This window comes from Syngnathus floridae, chromosome 20, assembly GCF_059516105.1.
Source record: "Syngnathus floridae isolate MCC-2025c chromosome 20, RoL_Sflo_1.0, whole genome shotgun sequence".
Classification (NCBI taxonomy): Eukaryota; Metazoa; Chordata; class Actinopteri; order Syngnathiformes; family Syngnathidae; genus Syngnathus; species Syngnathus floridae.
In genome coordinates, this window is record NC_142432.1 from 52102 (window position 1) to 70092 (window position 17991).

The window sequence follows — 17991 nt, forward strand, 5'->3', positions numbered from 1 at the left end:
ATTGGGAAGGAAGGCAACCCCGACACCAACAGTGTGGAAATCAGCCACCCAAGTCAAATCACACAAGAAAGTGTGTGTGTGTGTGTGTGTGTGTGCGCGCGCGTGTGCGCGCGTGTGTGCGCGTGTGTGCGCGTGTGTGTGACCCACCTGAAGTTCTGCCATGATCCTGTCACTATCATCCTCCTCCTCCCTGGCAACAACAGGAGGTGGGGTGGCAGCCTTCTTGGGTTCCGGCGGGGCGATTTTGTTGGGCTTGATTTGAGCGGCGGGAAGGAGTCCCTCCTCTTCACCCTCCTGGAAGAAAGAAACAAAAAAAATTTCAATTGTAGCATTTGTGCTTTTTGTGTGCTTTGAATCTACAAGACTCACCCGAGAGTCCCTCTTGTTGGTGTAGACCACCTCTCCAGAACGTGTGGTGGTCATGCCAGAGGTGGCAAAGGTCTTCCTGGGAGGGGGCGGCGGCGGCGGGGACTTGGCGGCCTTTTCAGATCCCGGCTTGTTCAAAGAATCCGGGGACGCGGGTTTTGCGGCGCTCTTGGAGGGTCTTTCCGGTGACGCTTTGGCGGCGGCTTTCTCCATGGCCGGCTTGGGAAGAACCCTCTGGGCCGGTTTGTCCGACCGAGGCTCAGGTTGCGACTCTAAGATGAAGCAGAAAAATGTTTATTAGTCACTGAGCATCAAATGCATTGATTATTGCAGACAGACACCTGTTGGGGACTCCAAAGGGCTCTTCGCTTGCTCTCTGCAGACAGCAGGGGGCAGTATTGGGTTACTTTCCACATCAGGACTGGGAAGGCCTTTGATCATGTTGGCCTCAGCCTCCTGCAGGAGCTTTTCAAACTCTTTCTCATCATACTGCCCCATGTTCTGCCTCCTCTCCTCCCACTCTTTCTCTGCTGCCTACGGGAAAAAAAAAACAGAAAAGGCTGAAAAGTAGAGCACCAAGGCTGAACATTAGTCATAAGGTTTGGAATTTTGACAGCCATTAATACACCATTATTTTTGAAATACAAAAAGATGAGGGAAAAAATAAATAAAAAAATCAAGCCCAACTGCCTTGATCATTTATTCCTTTTTTTATGAGATGATTACTTTGGACTGTTTTAAAATCAAATTGGAAAAAGCCTTTCAGTTGTTGCCTGCTATTTATTCATCTGATAGTTATCAATATATAAATTCGTTTGAAAAACAATAGCTGCACGTACCTCGATAGACATTGCTCTGTTCTTGCATTTGTCCTTACTATGCTGCAACTCTTCAATGACCAGATCCTGTCTGGCGGTCCCGTTGCCGTGGTTCACCGGACTCCCGTGCGCCCTCTTGGGGTGGGCCGGGCTGGGCGGGTCCGCGGGCGTGAGAGGCGAGCTGGGCTGAGCCACAGACAAGCAGGCCGACTGCCGCACGGGAACCGGAGGGCTCTGGACATGATGGATCAGCGGTGGCGAGGAGGGCTTTGCGCTGGAGCTCTGGGACTCCGGCAGGGCGGCTGTGACCACCGACTTCTCCACTGGAGATGGGATGTTGTCCAGCAAGATGTTAGAAGAAGGATGGCCTACTCTCTGATTGTTCTCACTTGCAGATCTGCAACCATGAGAGGAACCTACTGAACGACTTATACGCAGCTCCTCGGTAAGTTCCAGGCGTTCTTGGCAGAGGATAAAGAATAGACACCTGTGCATGCCTGCGTGCGTGCGTGCGTGCGACCGACCGACATCACTTCTAATTCTACTCCGTACACAAAAGGAAAGGTGGTGCTCCTGCGTCCACCCACTGAATTCAGCTCATGCTTGAGTAGAGGTGATGGAGACAAGTCACGCTTTGTGCCTACGGCCGGCCGGCAAGTCACCCTGCCAGCTCAGTGGCTTTGTTTTCCACTTGCCACTTTTACCCCCCCCCCTCACCTTCTCAGACTGCTCAGCGTGTCAGTCAGGCTCCTGACCCTTTTCAGCATGCTGTCCAGTTTGTGAGGCTCCTCCTTGAGAAACTTGACGGCTTCCACCTCCACGCGGAGAACGGCGCGCATCCTGGTTTGCAGGGCTGGAAACTCTCCTGGTCCAAGACAGAAAAAGAAAGACATTGTTGTCGACGTACACAACATTGCGGCGTGCAAATCGTGCCATTTCGCATTGAGTGATGTCATTTGTAGGTGCACTGTAAAAGAGCACGCCAAGAGTCACCTTTAAGCCCTGCGAGAGACTCTCCGACTTTCCTCAGCCTCACCGCGCCATCCTCCACGTCCTTGAGGGTCGCCGCCGCCGCTCGGTGAGGGCCCGACGAGTCCTTCTGCAGCGTGCCCACGTATTGCTCCAGATCCCTGGAGACCAAAAACATTGGAAATGACACACGGTGTTCAAAGAGGGCCCAAAAAACAAAACAAAAAAACCACAAACTCAGACAATTAGCGTTGCACTTTCCAGACTGCTTCGACCTGTTTTAGCGTCAGACCTCACCCGCAAATGTTTACACGCCGATGGCCAAATTGTGCTCGTCAAAAGGCTTCAGCTGTCCCAGGCAAGATAGCGCAAGTGGAAATAAGAGCTCGGCATAGCTTGCCTGTCCTAACCTGCCTCTTGAAAATGGGGGCTCGACATAAATCAAACCTCGGAGATATTTGCCCGACAACACGGGTGTGCGCGCGCTCGGCGCGGCCTCCTTACCCCAGTTGCGTTAGTACACGCTCCTCCAGGCCCAAGTACTTCTGCCGGTCCTCTTCCACCAGAACCCTCTGCTTTTGGACCGGGTCCTCCAGGCGTCGCACGGCCTCCGCCAGTTTAGCGCCGAGCTCCTGCTCGGTCCGCTTCAGCTGCACTCGCATGATCTCCTGGTTTTGCAGCTGAATGGGAAATATTGAAAAACGTTGGGGATGTTTTTTTTTTTTTTTTCGTTTTCACATACAGTTGTTTACCTGCAGCTGTCTCATCTGATGCAGCTGCATCCTGAGGTCTGACACATTCTTCCTGAACTGCAGCAGGTTGGCTTTGAGAGGAATCTGGCTCTGCTGGTCTTGCGTTGCTGCCGCCGCCGCCGCCGAAGTGGAAGCGTTGCACTTGGGTGTCAAAACGGGTGAGCCACCTGAAGCGTGAAAAATCACAAAATAACAAACAATAAACAAACATAACTTAGGACACTTCAGGCAAGTTATAGTGTGGTTCTAAAACTTCACCGGGATACCTTTCAGAATTGCGCTACCAATGAGAAAAGTTGGTCTATATTATTGTACGTGACAATTGACAGAGCAAATCCAAATTTTGGCCTGCGATGCAATTTCAACCAGCACTGCGACCTGTGTTCTGCGCACAAAATGACTCCAGCACCCAAACGTGCTGCAATAATAAGGCATTCTTTTTTTTTTTTCAAAGCAACACTAATGAGCACCATAAAACAATGTTATCTCCCTGCCCAGAGGCAACACAATCATTCAGGAAGTGGGTTGGTAAAATCTGGCTCCGTCTCTGGGGAATAAACTCGTGTCTCCACCACAAATGACGCCCGCTTATCTGCTGACTGACTGACTGACTGACTGACTGACTGACTGACAGCCGCCCCGACTTGAAGTGCAGGTTAGCGTGCGCACGAGCCCACCCAGTGTCAACCAAAGTTCAGCCGCCACTCGAATGAGCGAGGGTGACCGCAGCGTTGGCTCGTAGGCGACGAGACCACTTGCAGATTATACAGGCCCTGACTTGAGCTCGATTGTCGAGTCACATCATCACATAATCGCTGTTGGCAAGCAGTTTAAAAGGCACACGCACACACACCCAGCCACCCTAGAAAAAGTCCAAAGAAAACGTTTTGGATACTCACCGGAGCTGTGCGCGCTGTGGGCCGGAGATGACGTCTTTGAGGGTCTTTCACTGTGACCACGAAAAGACATTTGTCAGCAATTTTGAAAGCAAAACATTTGCAGGCATTTCGAAGGCATGGGGGGGTTAGTCAGGACACGGCAAGACCAAGGATGACGGACGGGAAGAGTCGGACAAAGCCGGGTTAAAATGACGCGCGCGTCTGTCTGCCGGGCAGGCAAAGGTCTGCTTGGAAAGCGTTACAGCAAAAGGATTTTCCAATTTCATTTTGAGCTATTTACTCTGGTGGTTGCCTTTTTTAATGCCCTGATCCCCGTCCTGATGCGTCTTCTACTTACCTGAGAGGCTCCTTGTCTGGCCCCTTTAAAAGTGCATGCTGAACAAGACCAGTCAAGCTGGCAATCTGTTGCTCCATTGCCTTCATTCGCTCTCTGCAGAAGACAGCAGAAAATGCTACTTTCAGCGCCTGAGGCCTGAGATGCGGGAGGGAGGAAGGGAGGAAGGAAGGGAGGAAGGAAGGGAGGAAGGAAGGGAGGGATAACACCCCCCACCCCCACCCCAACTCAGTAGGCTTGGTTTTGAAATCACTTTTCCTTACGGAAAGACGCCGGGCCGTCTTGACAAAGCAAACTATGTCAAGTCTCAGGAATACAGGGTCAAAGCCAAGTAAGAGTCTAAGCCAAGAACTACAACGAGCCAGTCAATTGAATGGATCCGAGTCTCCCGCTTTTGTTTTTTCCACAAAGCAAAGTGACGATCCTGCGCATTAGCCGGGCGGCAACTCGCACATCTCGGGCGGGTGACGGAGAAATCGTGACGTGACATGACATGACGTTAGCTTGAAAACTGGGATGCAGAGTTAGTTAGCCCATGCTGCGGCCGGCGCACTCTTTTGCTTTACCGTGTCTGAATGTCACTCGGCGGCAGGTGGCCCTGCGGGTCTGACGGCGCCACGTTATTCCTGGCTTTGCTCCCTGCCACATCCTCTTTGCGGAAGGACTGGCGCAGCGACGAGCTCCTCTCCACGGGAACGTGGATGTCGACGAGCCGCACGTCGGCCATCCGGTGAGGGGACGGCGGCGGCGTCTTGGAGCCCAGCGTGGGAAGTTGGCTGTTTCTCGACTTCTGCCTGTACAGGGAAGGGTGGTCCACCGAGTCCGTGGGGCTGGGCCCGCTGTAGGAGCCGGTGGAACGGATGGACGCCCGGTGGAAGCCGTGGTCGGGACCGTCGGGCCCCGGGTTGGGGTGCGCTCCGTGGGCCGTGCGTCCCTCCTGCAGAAGGTACGGGTCGGCGTACGAGCCTTCGTTCCCCCTGGTCAGGCCGTGAGCCTTGCCGCTCACGTCGCTGTCGGGCTTGACGTCCCGCCTCTCCAGGATGGCGCTGGGGCAGGGCGAGCTGGAGCGGGCCGGGGGGTTGGACAGGCGCTCCCTGGGCACCGTGCCGTTGCCGGGCAAAGAGCCCTGCCGTGGGCTGAACGGGATCCGGGAGGGGGAGTGCGGAGAGGGCGGCACGGCCGCCTGTAACGGGTGCTGCGCCGCCGTGGGAATCTGCCTCAGAGGATTCACCATGTCGCTGTGCATCTGGACAACAAAAATGTGGAACTTCGGTGGAATGTCACAACAAGGAAAAACGAGTCTGCAAGAAAATGTAGACTAGTTGGAGTCGTTTTCCCTCCCACTTTTGTCAACACGTGATTCACAAAATTCCGCCAGTCGGCCCCCATCCAAATTCTGCTCCTTACGCTTGCCGAGTGCCGCTCTGGCTTGTGTCCCGTATAAATCGGGAGTTTCTGGAAACTGCCCTTGAAACAAAAACATTCACCCAGCTCATTTTTGACACTGTTGCTTTTTACGGCAAAAGCGCTGTTGTCAGCACATTTTCCAGACGCGCTGGCAAAGCTCCCAGCGGCCGGGTACGCGCTCGCTTGCGCCCACGGGCCCCGGCCAAGCAATAACACCGCTGCGGCCTGAGAGGTTAATCTGCGACAACATTTCAGCCGTCAGCTAATCTGGGGCCGCCGGAGCGAGGTTGCCCTCAAACAGGGCAATAAATCTAACCTCGTGCTCGGGCTGGTGGGGATAAAATAAAAAAAAAAGGTCAATTATGGGTGGGAACAAAATATTGAGCAGATTATGGGTGGGAACAAAATATTGAGCAGATGGACCTGAAAAAAAAAATCCGGCAAGTCTTCATGTGAAACTTGAGGGAAGTTAGGTGGAGTGAAAAAAAAATAAAAAAATAAATAAATACATATATATATATATATATATATATATATATATATATATAATTGTGTTGCAGTGCAAAGTCAACACTCTTCCTGACAAACAAACAAGCTATTGTTCACACAGACTAAAAGCCTGACTCATAGGAAGCCAAAGCCACATGCAAAGTTCACTTGGGCTCCAGGTATCGTTTCTGTTTTGTTTTTTTGAGGCCTCCATTTCTCACGAGATTGACAAAAGGGAGAGGTGTGAGAGCACAGCGGCCAACGCCTTTTAAGTTGCAGCTTTTACCAGCCTTGTTTTCTTTCCATTTGTTTGTACTTCAACTTAAGTGCTTTTCAAATTGTCGGGAAAACTCTCATTCAGGGAGGGAGAGCGGACAACACATAGAACACAACAAATAATGGTGAAAAAAAAATACTGAATTTCCGAGCCGCGTTTGGCTACCTCGCTGCACAACATGCATAAATCTCTCAAAGCTTGGAGATCACAGAAAGGAGCTTGTTGAAGCAGCAGCGCTTGGCAAGTAACACAAACATTTGCTTTCAATTAGGACTTCTCTTCAACTTTCCAGTGTCCTCTTAGATGTACGGGCTACTATATGCCGGTTAGTATCATGATGCAATGCATTGACACACACGCACGTCTCATCCACACGTAACTTTTGTATCTGGTTCAAGCGCACACGGGTTAAAGAGTGACAGAGCTATCGCGACACCCATCTTCCAGTGAATGACGATAAGAAAGTGTTGTTTACAAGCTGCCCTACCTACGTGGCTGCCTGCCTGCCTGCCTGCCTGCCTGCCTGCCTGCCTGCCTGCCTGCCTGCCTGCCTGCCTGCCTGCCAGCCTGCCAGCCTGCCAGCCTGCCAGCCTGCCAGCCTGCCTGCCTGCCTGCCTGCCTGCCTGCCTGCCTGCCTGCCTGCCTGCCTGCCTGCCTGCCTGCCTGCCTGCCAGCCTGCCAGCCTGCCAGCCTGCCAGCCTGCCTGCCTGCCTGCCTGCCTGCCTGCCTGCCTGCGGCCTGGCCTTTACGTAACCATTACACTGCCTGTTGTAAAATATACTATACAATTTTCTTTCACAATTTAAACTTGCAGGACAAGAGGAAAGGAGTACAGACACCATGAGATTGATCACATTTTCTGACTGAAATGAATTGAAATGGCAATCGTGCGTCCCAGCCCCTCAAAACAACAAAGAAGAAACAAGCAGCGTATTGTATCAAGATATGTATGAAAGGATCTGAAAATCAGTTCCAGGGAAGAAAATGGGCCGGGCGGGCGCCCGCTCACCCTGACGTCGCCATTGGTCGGCCGGGGCCCGTGGCTGAAGGCCTGCGCCGGGTCCTTGTGGTACACCTTCAGGCAGGAGTGGTCCGTGATGTTCCTGTAGGGGGAAGAGGCGCGCAAGGGTAAGAAGGCGGCCCAGGCGTCGCCGTCGGAATAGGGCCGACGCGGTGGCAACGGCCCGCTCCTCCTCTTGACCAGCCCGGCCAGCGGCACGTAGCCCGAAACAGGCGTTGACCATCGGCCGCTGCCGCCGCCGCCGCCGCCGCGCTCCATGGTGCTTTCAAATGCAGCCCGACACCTCGGCTCCGCTCCCTACTCTCACTATGAGGGGCGGGAGGGACACTTGTGCCAACCTTCAGCAAGCGCAAAAGTCATTTTACAGCACCTGATAAACGTGTCGGGCCCAAAGTACAAGCGGCCTCAAAGGTGGAAGCGCTTATCGTTTAGAGATAACAAAATGGCTGCTCGCGGCGAGTGGGCCTGTGCTGGTGCGCTCTGAGCAAAGAAATAGTAGAATAGCTTGTTTGTTTTGAAATGTCAATGAAAAATCGGATGAATTCTTTTCAAAGCATTCTCACGGTTACCGCCGGAGCCCGACAAATGGTTTGTTTTTTAAGGCTATATTTGGCACACTCAAACGGCGACGACCCCTCAATCAGCCAATGACTTCAAATCCGGCTTCATTTCCGGCACACGTATCACCTGACGTCGCTGAGCTCGTAGTAGACGTTCCTCATGTCGTCCTTGACGTAGACGGCCACGCTGGGCGACTCCAACATCTTCATGGTGAGCATCTGCGGGAAGGCGCCGACGAACAAGGCTCGGACCGTGTCGATGCCGGTGATCTCGTTGGGCATGCGGATCTGCTTAGTTTCGTCGCCGTACTGCAAGTAGAGCACGCCTGAGGGGGCGGCCGGCCGACAGGCCAGAATCAAAGTCAGACGTGGGAGGATTTTGGAAAAAGCAGCTGCAGTGCGACTGTCTGGACACGCCCACTTGTGCAAACAATAGCGGACAGAAACAAAATGTCTGGTGAAGATTCCACGCCAAAAGAAAGTAGCTGAACTGACCGCACTGACATATTTCCAGAAGGAAAGATTTGGCGCGACAGGAGGAAGGAGGACAGCAAACAAAGCGCGCTTTTACTTGGTGCGAGCTGGTAAAAGCTACCAGATGTCGGTGAGATTCCCATTCCTGGCGGCTAAAGGCTTTTCCCCCCCGAGAGCCGCTCTGCATCCAGATGTTTGACGGAATAGGACAAAGGTGAACGAACAGAGCCTGCTTGCGATCGCAAATGGCCTTGCGACTTTACATCCCTCCCATCCAAGTTAAAAACACAAAAGCTCCATACTCACATATTCTCTCTCAGAGCAGCAGTCGCGCAGACATTTTTTGATGAGCGTTTTGTGTGTGTGCGTGTGTGTGCGTGTGTGTGTGTCATCATGGGAGGGACAAGGTAGTAAAGCCCCGCTTCACTCCGCCCCTCCCTCTTGTCACGCCATAACACCCCCCCTGCCCCCTCTCCCAAATGACGTAGAGCATCTCTTTGCCACCTATCAGAGGTAATAAAACTACTCACACGCAAAAAAAAAAAAAAAAGAAGAATGATTTTGGTGAAAGCATACACATATCGCCAACGTACCGAGCGAGCGATCTTTGGTCTGGTTGGTGGATCGCACCACGGGCAGGCTGGCGCGGACCCGGCTGCCCCGGGTGAAGCCCATTGGCGCGTCCGCCTCGGACATGGCCTCCAGCGAGTCCAAGGAGGTGAGGGAGAGGTGGTCGGCGTCCACGCCGGGCTGCGGGCTGGGGCAGTGCTTGGGGCTTCTGCTCTGGAAGACCAAAAAAAAATGCAATGTAAGAATCTGGAACAAAAGTTACTATTGCAAAAAAACAATAGCTCTAACTCATGCAGTGCAAGTTTGTCAAGCCGTGCTAGAATTGTTAAGTCCCACTCTGTCGGCTCCGCCTTCGTCAACATGCGATAACGTCGGACAAACGATGCATTAAGTGGCAAAGTTTCTCACACAGACAAAAAAAAAAAGTCGCAGCCAGTCCTTACGGAGTTACGAGACGTGACCGTCGTTTGTAATCGGATCGGGCCTTGGTTAAGCGAAGCTTCCATACGGCCGTGTGTGGGACGGGACCGGGGAGCTCGCCCAGCTTTTGTGCCGTCGGTAAGACGATCTGCGCCGCGAGGACAAAGTGGCGGTGCTGGGGTGGGGGGGTCGTGGAACAGTAGGCTCTTTATGCACTGACCTTCTATTGCTCCCTTAAACATGCTGCTACTTTGTCACACATGTTTGCATTTGAAATGTTTGTGATAAAATAGCGTATCGTTACAAGACACACACACACACACGCACACATGCGCGCGCGCCACACGGCAAAATGCAGACACCCCAGTCGAGCCGACTAACTGTGCGAGCGGGCGAGCGGATGGTCATCAAGTAGCTCTGAATGTCCAGCTCCGAGCGCAGGGAGGAGAGCATGGCCTGCAGAGACTGACGGGAAGGAAAAGGAGCAAATTCAAATGCTGGCGGGAGGGCGGCCCGAGATTGGAAAACGAGGCGCTCATCGGAGCAAACGGAGGGCGCCGTGGCGACAACAACAACTTGATGGGGGGGGCCTGGCCAAAAGTGCTTTGCCTCACGTCTAACAATTTGGCCACTTTGAATCATCCCTTCCAGCTCCATTTGATTGGCTTTGCCGACAATATCGATGACTCCTTCAAATATGGGATTAAAAACATGCTCTTCTGCGAACTGGAAGAGGCGACCCGCAGTCCACGGCACACTCGGCCGAAACCACACGTGCGACGCGCTTTGAAAGATTCATGTGCGTCCATAGCGACGCCTTGGAATTTTCTACAACAGCCGGGCGTCATGGAACCTTTTCTTTTGGGTGTGCATTGCTGCGAGTGTCTCTTCCCAAATTCACAGCCAGGCCTCGCCTCTTGCTGGGAAAAAAGGGCATCTGGTGGCGGTAGCCTTTGTGTGGGCTGTCGCCAGGTACATTACACTAGAATAAGCTCGCAGCGGGCTACTCTCGGCAATTTTCTTTAATCGCGCCATCTCGGCCGAAGGCTGACGGGTCGTTGGCTTGAAAGCTTTTTTTTTCATGCGCGTGGCGATATGTGCTCAAAAACAAGCCGTTGCGCTGACCTGTGAGATTTGACTAGCATACAAATAAGGCGGCGGAAATGTTTCCAGGATGTCCTGGGCTGGGGTCACATTTTCTGGAACAATGGCTCCTACTCGCTCATGCGTGTCCCTCTTTGTTAGCCTCCTCGCTCCAAAACACACAGGGGACGGGACGGGACGGGACGGGACGGGACGGGGTGCATTGCAAAACACACATTTTGGCTTCCTTTTATCTGCTTTCCCTTCAGGCGCATTTAGTTGTCTTTTGCAAAGAACTCCATAACGGAGGTGTGTTTTTCCAAAGCAGCGCCAAATCGCTTACTTTCAGCACATCACACTCTAAAAAAAGATTTGCATGGAGCAGAGCAGTAGAACCTCTTTTTGTCTTCCTTAATGACGGCCATTACGGCCCTGGTCATCCATTCCCATTTTCGGACTTGCGCCAATTCGTTCATTTAAGCGGGCGGGAATGACTCTTTGGTCAAACGTGACTTTTGGAGGCTCCTTTTGTTTTCATTTTGGTCCTAGCCATTCCACATCTGAGCAGTAACAGCGAAGACAATGAATGACGTGCCCGTCCACCTCGCTGACATTTCTGACGTCTGAGCGGTCCGATCGAGTTCACGCTCGCAAGCGTATCCAAATTAGTCGCGGTTAGCACGGGCAGACATCAAGCGCGCGCTCCGCCGAACGAGTGGCGTTCAAGAGTCAACTTTGCGAAAGCATCAGACACGGCTGCCGCCGGGAACAGAGATCACTCCGTGGCTCTGCAATTTTCATTTTCTGCTTTTCTATTCAAATGAAAAGTTCATCACAAAGTACAAATGGATGACTTGTTAACACTCTCGGCACTTGACACAGCAAAGACCCGACTTACATCTCTCACACACTATGTCAAATTGTTCAAATGCGAATAACATTTACACACAACAGCACAGCACTCAAGGGCTCTGCTCTTTTCATTTTGGGTTTTCTATTCAAATATGCTCATAAAAGTCGATAAAAGTCCAAACGGATGACTTTCTGGCTCCATAACAGAGCAAGACAGTAACTCCAGTTGCATCTCACACACGATGTCAAATGGGGAAAATGTTAACATGCTAACATTTGCTATTGCTTCAGCATGACAAAATTGACATCAAGAATAGAGGAAAGAAAGAAACATGAAACTATGCAGCATTTACCATATTGGAAACGTGTGGCGCTCCAACCAACATGTGCAAATGGAAAGCCCCTGGTCCAGAGGAAAGCAGTTCTTCCTCTGGGTGTTGTTTTAGACCTTGTAGCACTTTCTCTGTACAACTGTTCCTGACTCTTTTCCTTTCTGGTCTACCTCAACCCGCTGCGCTCCGCTGCGCTGCGCTGCCCTGCCCTGCGCTGCCCTGCCCTAACCCTTCTTATGCATTTTCAAAAAGCCTCTCAACACTTGTGCCCGCGTTCGGATCTCCCGTGTCGGAAGATAAAAAGATACGACTCGTATCCCACGGAGATAAGACGGCAGTCTATGCAAGACACTCAGCAGGTGATGGACTAAACACACACACACACACACACACACACACACACACACACACACACACACAGTCGGGCACACACACAGTCGCACACACAGGCTTCGGTCCAAACTGCCTCTCTTGCCACCTCCAAACTATTTGCTGACGGGGTAACACTGCTCCAATCTGCCCGGACTTGCCCTTTAATCGGCCAGAATAACACACAGCACCGATGGTGGAACACAAAGAGGAGGAGCGCTTCCATCCAGTCAGACTGGCTGACGATCAAATTTCACGTGGGTTTCTTGATGTGAAAAGGTCTACTCGGGTGAGAACATCTCAAGACGCTAGAATAAGGACTCCTGCAGGCAGGAAACAATCTTTGATTGTCACTGCGGTTGCTAGCAGAGCTTCTGAGGCCGGCCGTCCGTCTTAATGACTCGGAACGAGCGAGCAAGTTGGCGGCGTGCACCGTGAAATGACCCCCCCCCCCCCCGTTGGAGTTTCGGGGCCAAGCGGCGCGCGCAGTGGCGCCGATGCCCCCTCGTCTCGTCTAATCCGGCGCGTCTCTGGGGTTAAGCCCCTCCCGACAGAAGGCCAGATGATTGGCCTGCATCTGATCGCCGCCCATAGCCACGAAAGCCAGACGGCGCTTTTTGTTGTTTTTAACACGACACAATACAAGTGTCTTAATCAGAGCAGCTAATCGGGTCTGAGCTCCTTCCAGCGGGCGCTTTTTTGCACTCTTGATAGCCCGACTTAAGCTTTGCAATACAAACGGCGATGAGCTGACCTTGTGTCTCGGGCAGTTTGGAGGCAACCGACAACAAATGAACTCGAGAGCTTTCACTCGACACAAAAAGCGGTCCTACCTAAGTGACGTGCATATCCGACGCATCGATATTTGATCACGCAAAGTTCCAAGGAAATGTGAAACGGTGGCAGTTTCACAGGAGGACAGAAGCATGCTGCACTTGAACACAGCTCACCTTTCCCTCACCTGCCACAGGTCAAGTCTTTGGTGAGCCGCTCTCACGGGCCAAAGGATGATGCACATCCCGGGGATGCAAGACCGGTCCGCCAACCGTCTCAAAAGGCCGCTCGACTGTGTCGAACAAAACTGTTCACCTCGGAATTCACGGCACATCACGCACAGAGGCGGAAGGGAGGCAGGGAGGGAGGAATTGTGCGCGCGTGTGTTTGCGCGGGGTCAATGGTGCCAGCGTAGATGTTATCTCATCTCCGGTGATCCGTGTCTTTCACGGCCCCGGAAATGAAACGACTGGCTTTTGTGAGGCAGACAGATACAGAAATGTCAATTTCAGTCAAACACTCTGGAGGTGACAATTCAGGAAGTTAGGCGTGAGATCATATCTTGGGCTTTTCTCAATCTCTCCGCCTCGAGTAACTCAAACCTCCTGAGACCGTTTTGTTTTTTTACACCCGCGAGGCACGCACCGTCCGTCGCCAGCGGGGTTTGCTCTTCCTGTATGGTGGGGGGCACAGCGTGGGAAAAACTTCTGTTCAGTCTTGCTTGAATAAAAGGGTGCAGTGTGACACCACTTACTGCTGTCCGATTCTTTTTGAAGATGCATCATGTTTGGTAATTTATTTCTTTTTTTGGGTGGGGGGGTAGCAGAACAATATAAGAAATAATGATAAAGTGTAAAAAATAAACACAAGAGTATTATAAAAATATAACTGCACAATATATGAAATAAAATACAAAAAAGGTGACCCACAACTAGCATATCACAATAAAATGATTTTATGATTAATCACGCAGTGAAAGGTGACTCATTGTAGCCAACCCCAATATTCGCAAAATTCGGAATAATGTGCAAAGAGAAGAGAAAATAATGACACTATATAATAATTCTACTTCCAATATTGTAAACTATGATACAAAACAAGTTGATAACATGCATTTCTGCCACCAGGAGGTCATTGTGCATAAGAGCATTACTATGGCACAACACAAAAACATTGCCACCCAACAGTCCAAACAAATACTGAGCTTGGCAATGGCAGATGCAACCATTAAATATGACTTCCAAAATATTTCTTCAACAAGTAGGACTGTTGAAAGGACAGCGCATTGGATTTCACTTCAAATGGCAACACTGTTGCAATATTGTCAAAACAAATGAGAACACGCTCGTTTCTTTTCTTGAACCCATGCAAAACAATTGGCGTAAAAACGACGCCCTTATCAAATGATTATATAGATGATGTTGCAACACCCACAAGCACAGTTTTCCCCATTAATAACCCCAAACAACTTTTTTTTTTTAGGTCGTTTTGCAATGGAGCCAACAAGCACCTGCCCAGCGTGCAAGTTGCCAAACGAGTCTGCGCACGTCTAACAAATCCAACTTGGACTCAGAGGAAGGGAAAAGAATCGCAACCTACCTCACTGGTAAACAAATAATTGTAGTCAGAGTGTGGAAAAAGTTGTTGTGCTCATTTCAAAGAATGCGATAATCCACGCGCAAACTCTGCTGTGCGACCATGGCTCAGCTCAGTCTCGACACCTCTTTCTCTTGCAGGCAGGCAGCCAGGCAGCCAGGCAGGCAGGCAGGCAGGCAGGCAGCAAGTCAAGTCAAGCTCTAACCAGCGAGCCCCCTCCAGTGGTGACATCACACGGCGTCGCCATGGCGACCGGCCGTGACTCCACCCAGCCCGGCCCGGCCCGGCCGGCCTAGCCAATCCAGCCGGGCTGCAGCTGACTGAACCTACCTGTTTGACAAGCTCGCGACAGCAAAGTGCATTTTGCTGCACTCACACATTTGCCAGACACTAGGTGACGCAAAACAAAAGCAGCACTAAAAAAAGCACCTTCATACCGTATTCTTCAACAATTAACATTTGCTCTCTTGCTTGGAAAAAATACGATGTCAGATTTATGATGATGGGATGCTACGTCACAATCAGAGGGATTTATTTAGTGTTTGCTGCGTGCCACTGGTGGTACGCAGGCTCCCCCTGGTGGTACGTGAAATAATCACTCAATTCAATGTTCAAACTGTACAACTGTTTTACATCCAGCACACTGCCTGCTCATGTTTAACTTGCATGCGTGTCATCTTTTAGAAGTGTTTGTTGTCAAATAGTAAGAGGAATTATTTGATGACACCGTGGGCACCGAGTGCTTCGCAAGCCACCACCAAGGGAAACACGGCCCGGAGCGTCCGTCACGGCCCGGAGCGTCCGTCATGGCCAGATGCCAAAGTCACTATTACCTTCATTGTTTTGCCTACACACAGTCACTTTGTCAGATTTTTTTTCCTTTAAGTATCGGTGCACAGCATCGGCAGCCTCCGTGAGTCGCCGATGCGATTTCAGCAATATGCCCCCCCCCCAACACACACACACACACACACACTCACATTCCGGAGCCGATCTTACCTGCTCCCGCAGCCTTTCCTGGTGGCCCATGATGGCCGAGGCGTGGTGGGGGTACTTGTGCTTGAGGTGCTCCAGGAAGGCCTCCCTCTTCTTGTCCATGTCGGGCGGCTGCATGGCCAGGATCTCTCGGCTACCGCGGGCGCCCCCTAACGTGTGTCTCCGCGGGACGGCGCGATCTTTGGCGTCTGCTGCCCTGGAAGCGGGCAGCCCATTTGGCGAGGCCTGCCTGCGCGCGGCGTCCTCCGGGGAGGTGACCCTGAGGTTGCTCTTGGTCTGCTCTGAACGTACAAAACACACAAGGTCAAGACACATGAAAGGGGATATACTATGTATTCTTCAAGGCTCTTCTTCAATATACTTGGACTCCATCTTTTATATACTCGTAGGCCAGTCGAGAAATGTTCCGAAGACGAAAAGTGATTTGGACGAGAAGTTTAGTGCCAGAAGCTGCTCGTGACCTTGTACCGCTTGACCAGAACAAACAGACTCAGGAACAGGCAGGCCATCACTGCACTGAAGTCCAAATGGCATTGCTGCAACTGCACACAACACGGCCGTCCGTCCGTCCGTCCGTCCGTCCGTCCATCCATGCATCCGCCTATGGCATTGCACCGTTACGCTTAGAAATTTCACATCAAATGTGCTCTGCACCGTATACGGTGTATGCTCTGTTTGACTTGTTTTATTGTTCTCCATCTCACCATACAATGACAATAAAGGCTTCTTATCTTATCTAACTGTCAAGTGGCGCTACCCAGGGAACAGATGCTATTTCTCTTTTTTCTATTTATGACAATTGTCACCACAGAGCACCACTTGAGTTTTCCACTTTTGTAGCGCCGAGTTGTCTCCTCGCAGTCGTCCGAGCGTTTGCGCGCATAAACAGCGTCTCCGCTTGACAGCGCAAGAAACACATCATCATCATCATCATCATCATCATGGCCCATTTCTCCAAAAATACCAGATGTGGATTGATCCTTGTAAACACAAAATGTCAAAGCACAGAAAGGGGAAAATAAACTCAAGATGACAGAATGAAGCTAACGTGCCGATGGGTTAAGGTTTACGTTTGCAGAGGTCAAGTCGTTTACGAGAAAATGTTTTGCAGACGCCATGCCGTTTGCGCTCAAGCAGCCTTTGAACTCAAGCAAATTGGAGGAAAACCTGATGCAAATTTGATGATCCCGCTTCTAACTGCAAATCTTTTGAGGAATCCCAGCTTTGATGGGCAAACACACAAACAACAGCGACGACGGTGCATAAGCATGCGGCGGCCGGCCGTGGTCCCAAACACCCCGCACAGCACCTCCCGCCCAACTCCCTGCTCTAAGTCGGGGCCTCGGCACGTCTGGTGTACTTGGAGAGCTATTTTTAACACCCAAACAGTTCCCCCTCACCGCTCACCAAATTACACTCAGCAGACAAAAACAAAGTCAAAGTGTACCGGGCTCACCGGTAGGTGGCTGGCTGGCTGGCTGGCTGGGGGGGCTATGCGAAAATTCAAACAACAACAACTCATTACCTTCCACAAAGGAACAATCTTCATCAGGCATTTCTTCCTCCATCGCGCAAAAGAGGGGACGGATCTCCGGTTGACCCTCTGACTGGCTGCTCGCTGGCTGGCTTGCTTTGAGATTCCAGGAGCAGCTCACGTGGACAAAAAGGGGGGGCTTGAGATAGGCCCTTCCCCCCTCCCTCCCTCCCTCACCCCAGGATAGACTGCTGGGGGATTTAGAAAGTCAACTGCATTCCAGGACCTCGTGCGACCAGCCTCCTCGCGCTCCTCGGAACATCTAAGGCAAGCACAGAGTGCGTGTCAACACCGCCGGAACACTTGCGACAACAACAATAATGAACAGGTGTCATGTTAAATTCTTGGACTTTGATTCTCGAGCGCTATCATTTGAGCTAGAACCGAGCCTAAGCGAATCCTCTCCCAAGCCGACAGCGCTTGCTCCTAATTAGGAACCCACCCGGTAGGAGAAGAACCCAGCCGCTGCCGTTTTGGTCACGTCTGGTCTTCAATGCAATATTATCTTTCTCCGCCAACCCTCATGAGCTCATTGGCCCGTAGCGGCTGGGAATCGATCCGACTCCGCGACATTGGCGCACCTTCACGGTGGTCCGTGGAAAGCAACACGATCAATAGGAGGGTTGGGGGGGGCGAGCCGTGTAATTGGGAGCGCTGGTCCCAGCGCACGGCCGACCCGACGGCTAATGTCCAAATGCGAGAGGGCGCGTCCGCTCCGGCGCCACTTTCAGCCCCGGCGGGGATCTTTGCCAAAGTGTTTTTGTTGGCCATGGCGTCTTGCAATGCCCTTAAATGGAGGTGGAAAGCTCCGGAGAACAGGCTCCAACCTGTTGCTTTGCAGATGCTGCCTAGCTAGCATCATCAAATGAGATTCACAGCTTTTAGGTACAGAGCGGGCTTAGAGAAACTTTGGGATTTTGCTCTTGCTTTTGTTTTGGGCCTTTTTAATTTTTCGAGCAGATTGGATTTTTTTGCTGAGGTATGCTTTTAGTTAAGTTTGTATCCGTTTTAGTATCAGTTCTATAGTTTATTCGAGGGAGGCACAGTTTTAAATGATAAACTATAAAGATCTTTTTTTTCTACCCCAGTTTTGACAAGC

General features: G+C 51.5%; 1 protein-coding gene across 8 annotated transcripts in view; it reads right to left on the bottom strand.

Annotated features, from left to right (window-relative positions):
- Positions 1–17991, bottom strand: part of LOC148380567 (sickle tail protein homolog) — a 46424-nt gene that overhangs the window by 4897 nt on the left and 23536 nt on the right. For 4 of the 8 annotated variants that reach the window (XM_088362875.1, XM_088362874.1, XM_088362869.1 and 1 more), the window contains 16 exons: positions 15362–15639; positions 9738–9821; positions 8960–9149; positions 8020–8218; positions 7321–7414; positions 4705–5384; positions 4142–4234; positions 3805–3854; positions 2906–3072; positions 2658–2833; positions 2178–2314; positions 1902–2049; positions 1206–1581; positions 708–900; positions 370–638; positions 148–294 (listed from right to left, as the gene is read on the bottom strand). In XM_088362875.1, the coding sequence (XP_088219001.1) occupies positions 148–294; positions 370–638; positions 708–900; positions 1206–1581; positions 1902–2049; positions 2178–2314; positions 2658–2833; positions 2906–3072; positions 3805–3854; positions 4142–4234; positions 4705–5384; positions 7321–7414; positions 8020–8218; positions 8960–9149; positions 9738–9821; positions 15362–15639 (3281 nt within the window). Of the gene's footprint in view, positions 1–147; positions 295–369; positions 639–707; positions 901–1205; positions 1582–1901; positions 2050–2177; positions 2315–2657; positions 2834–2905; positions 3073–3804; positions 3855–4141; positions 4235–4704; positions 5385–7320; positions 7415–8019; positions 8219–8959; positions 9150–9737; positions 9822–11644; positions 11798–14365; positions 14560–15361; positions 15640–17991 lie in introns of those variants that run through there. The other 4 variants (XM_088362872.1, XM_088362871.1, XM_088362878.1 and 1 more) reach the window with 4 other exon arrangements.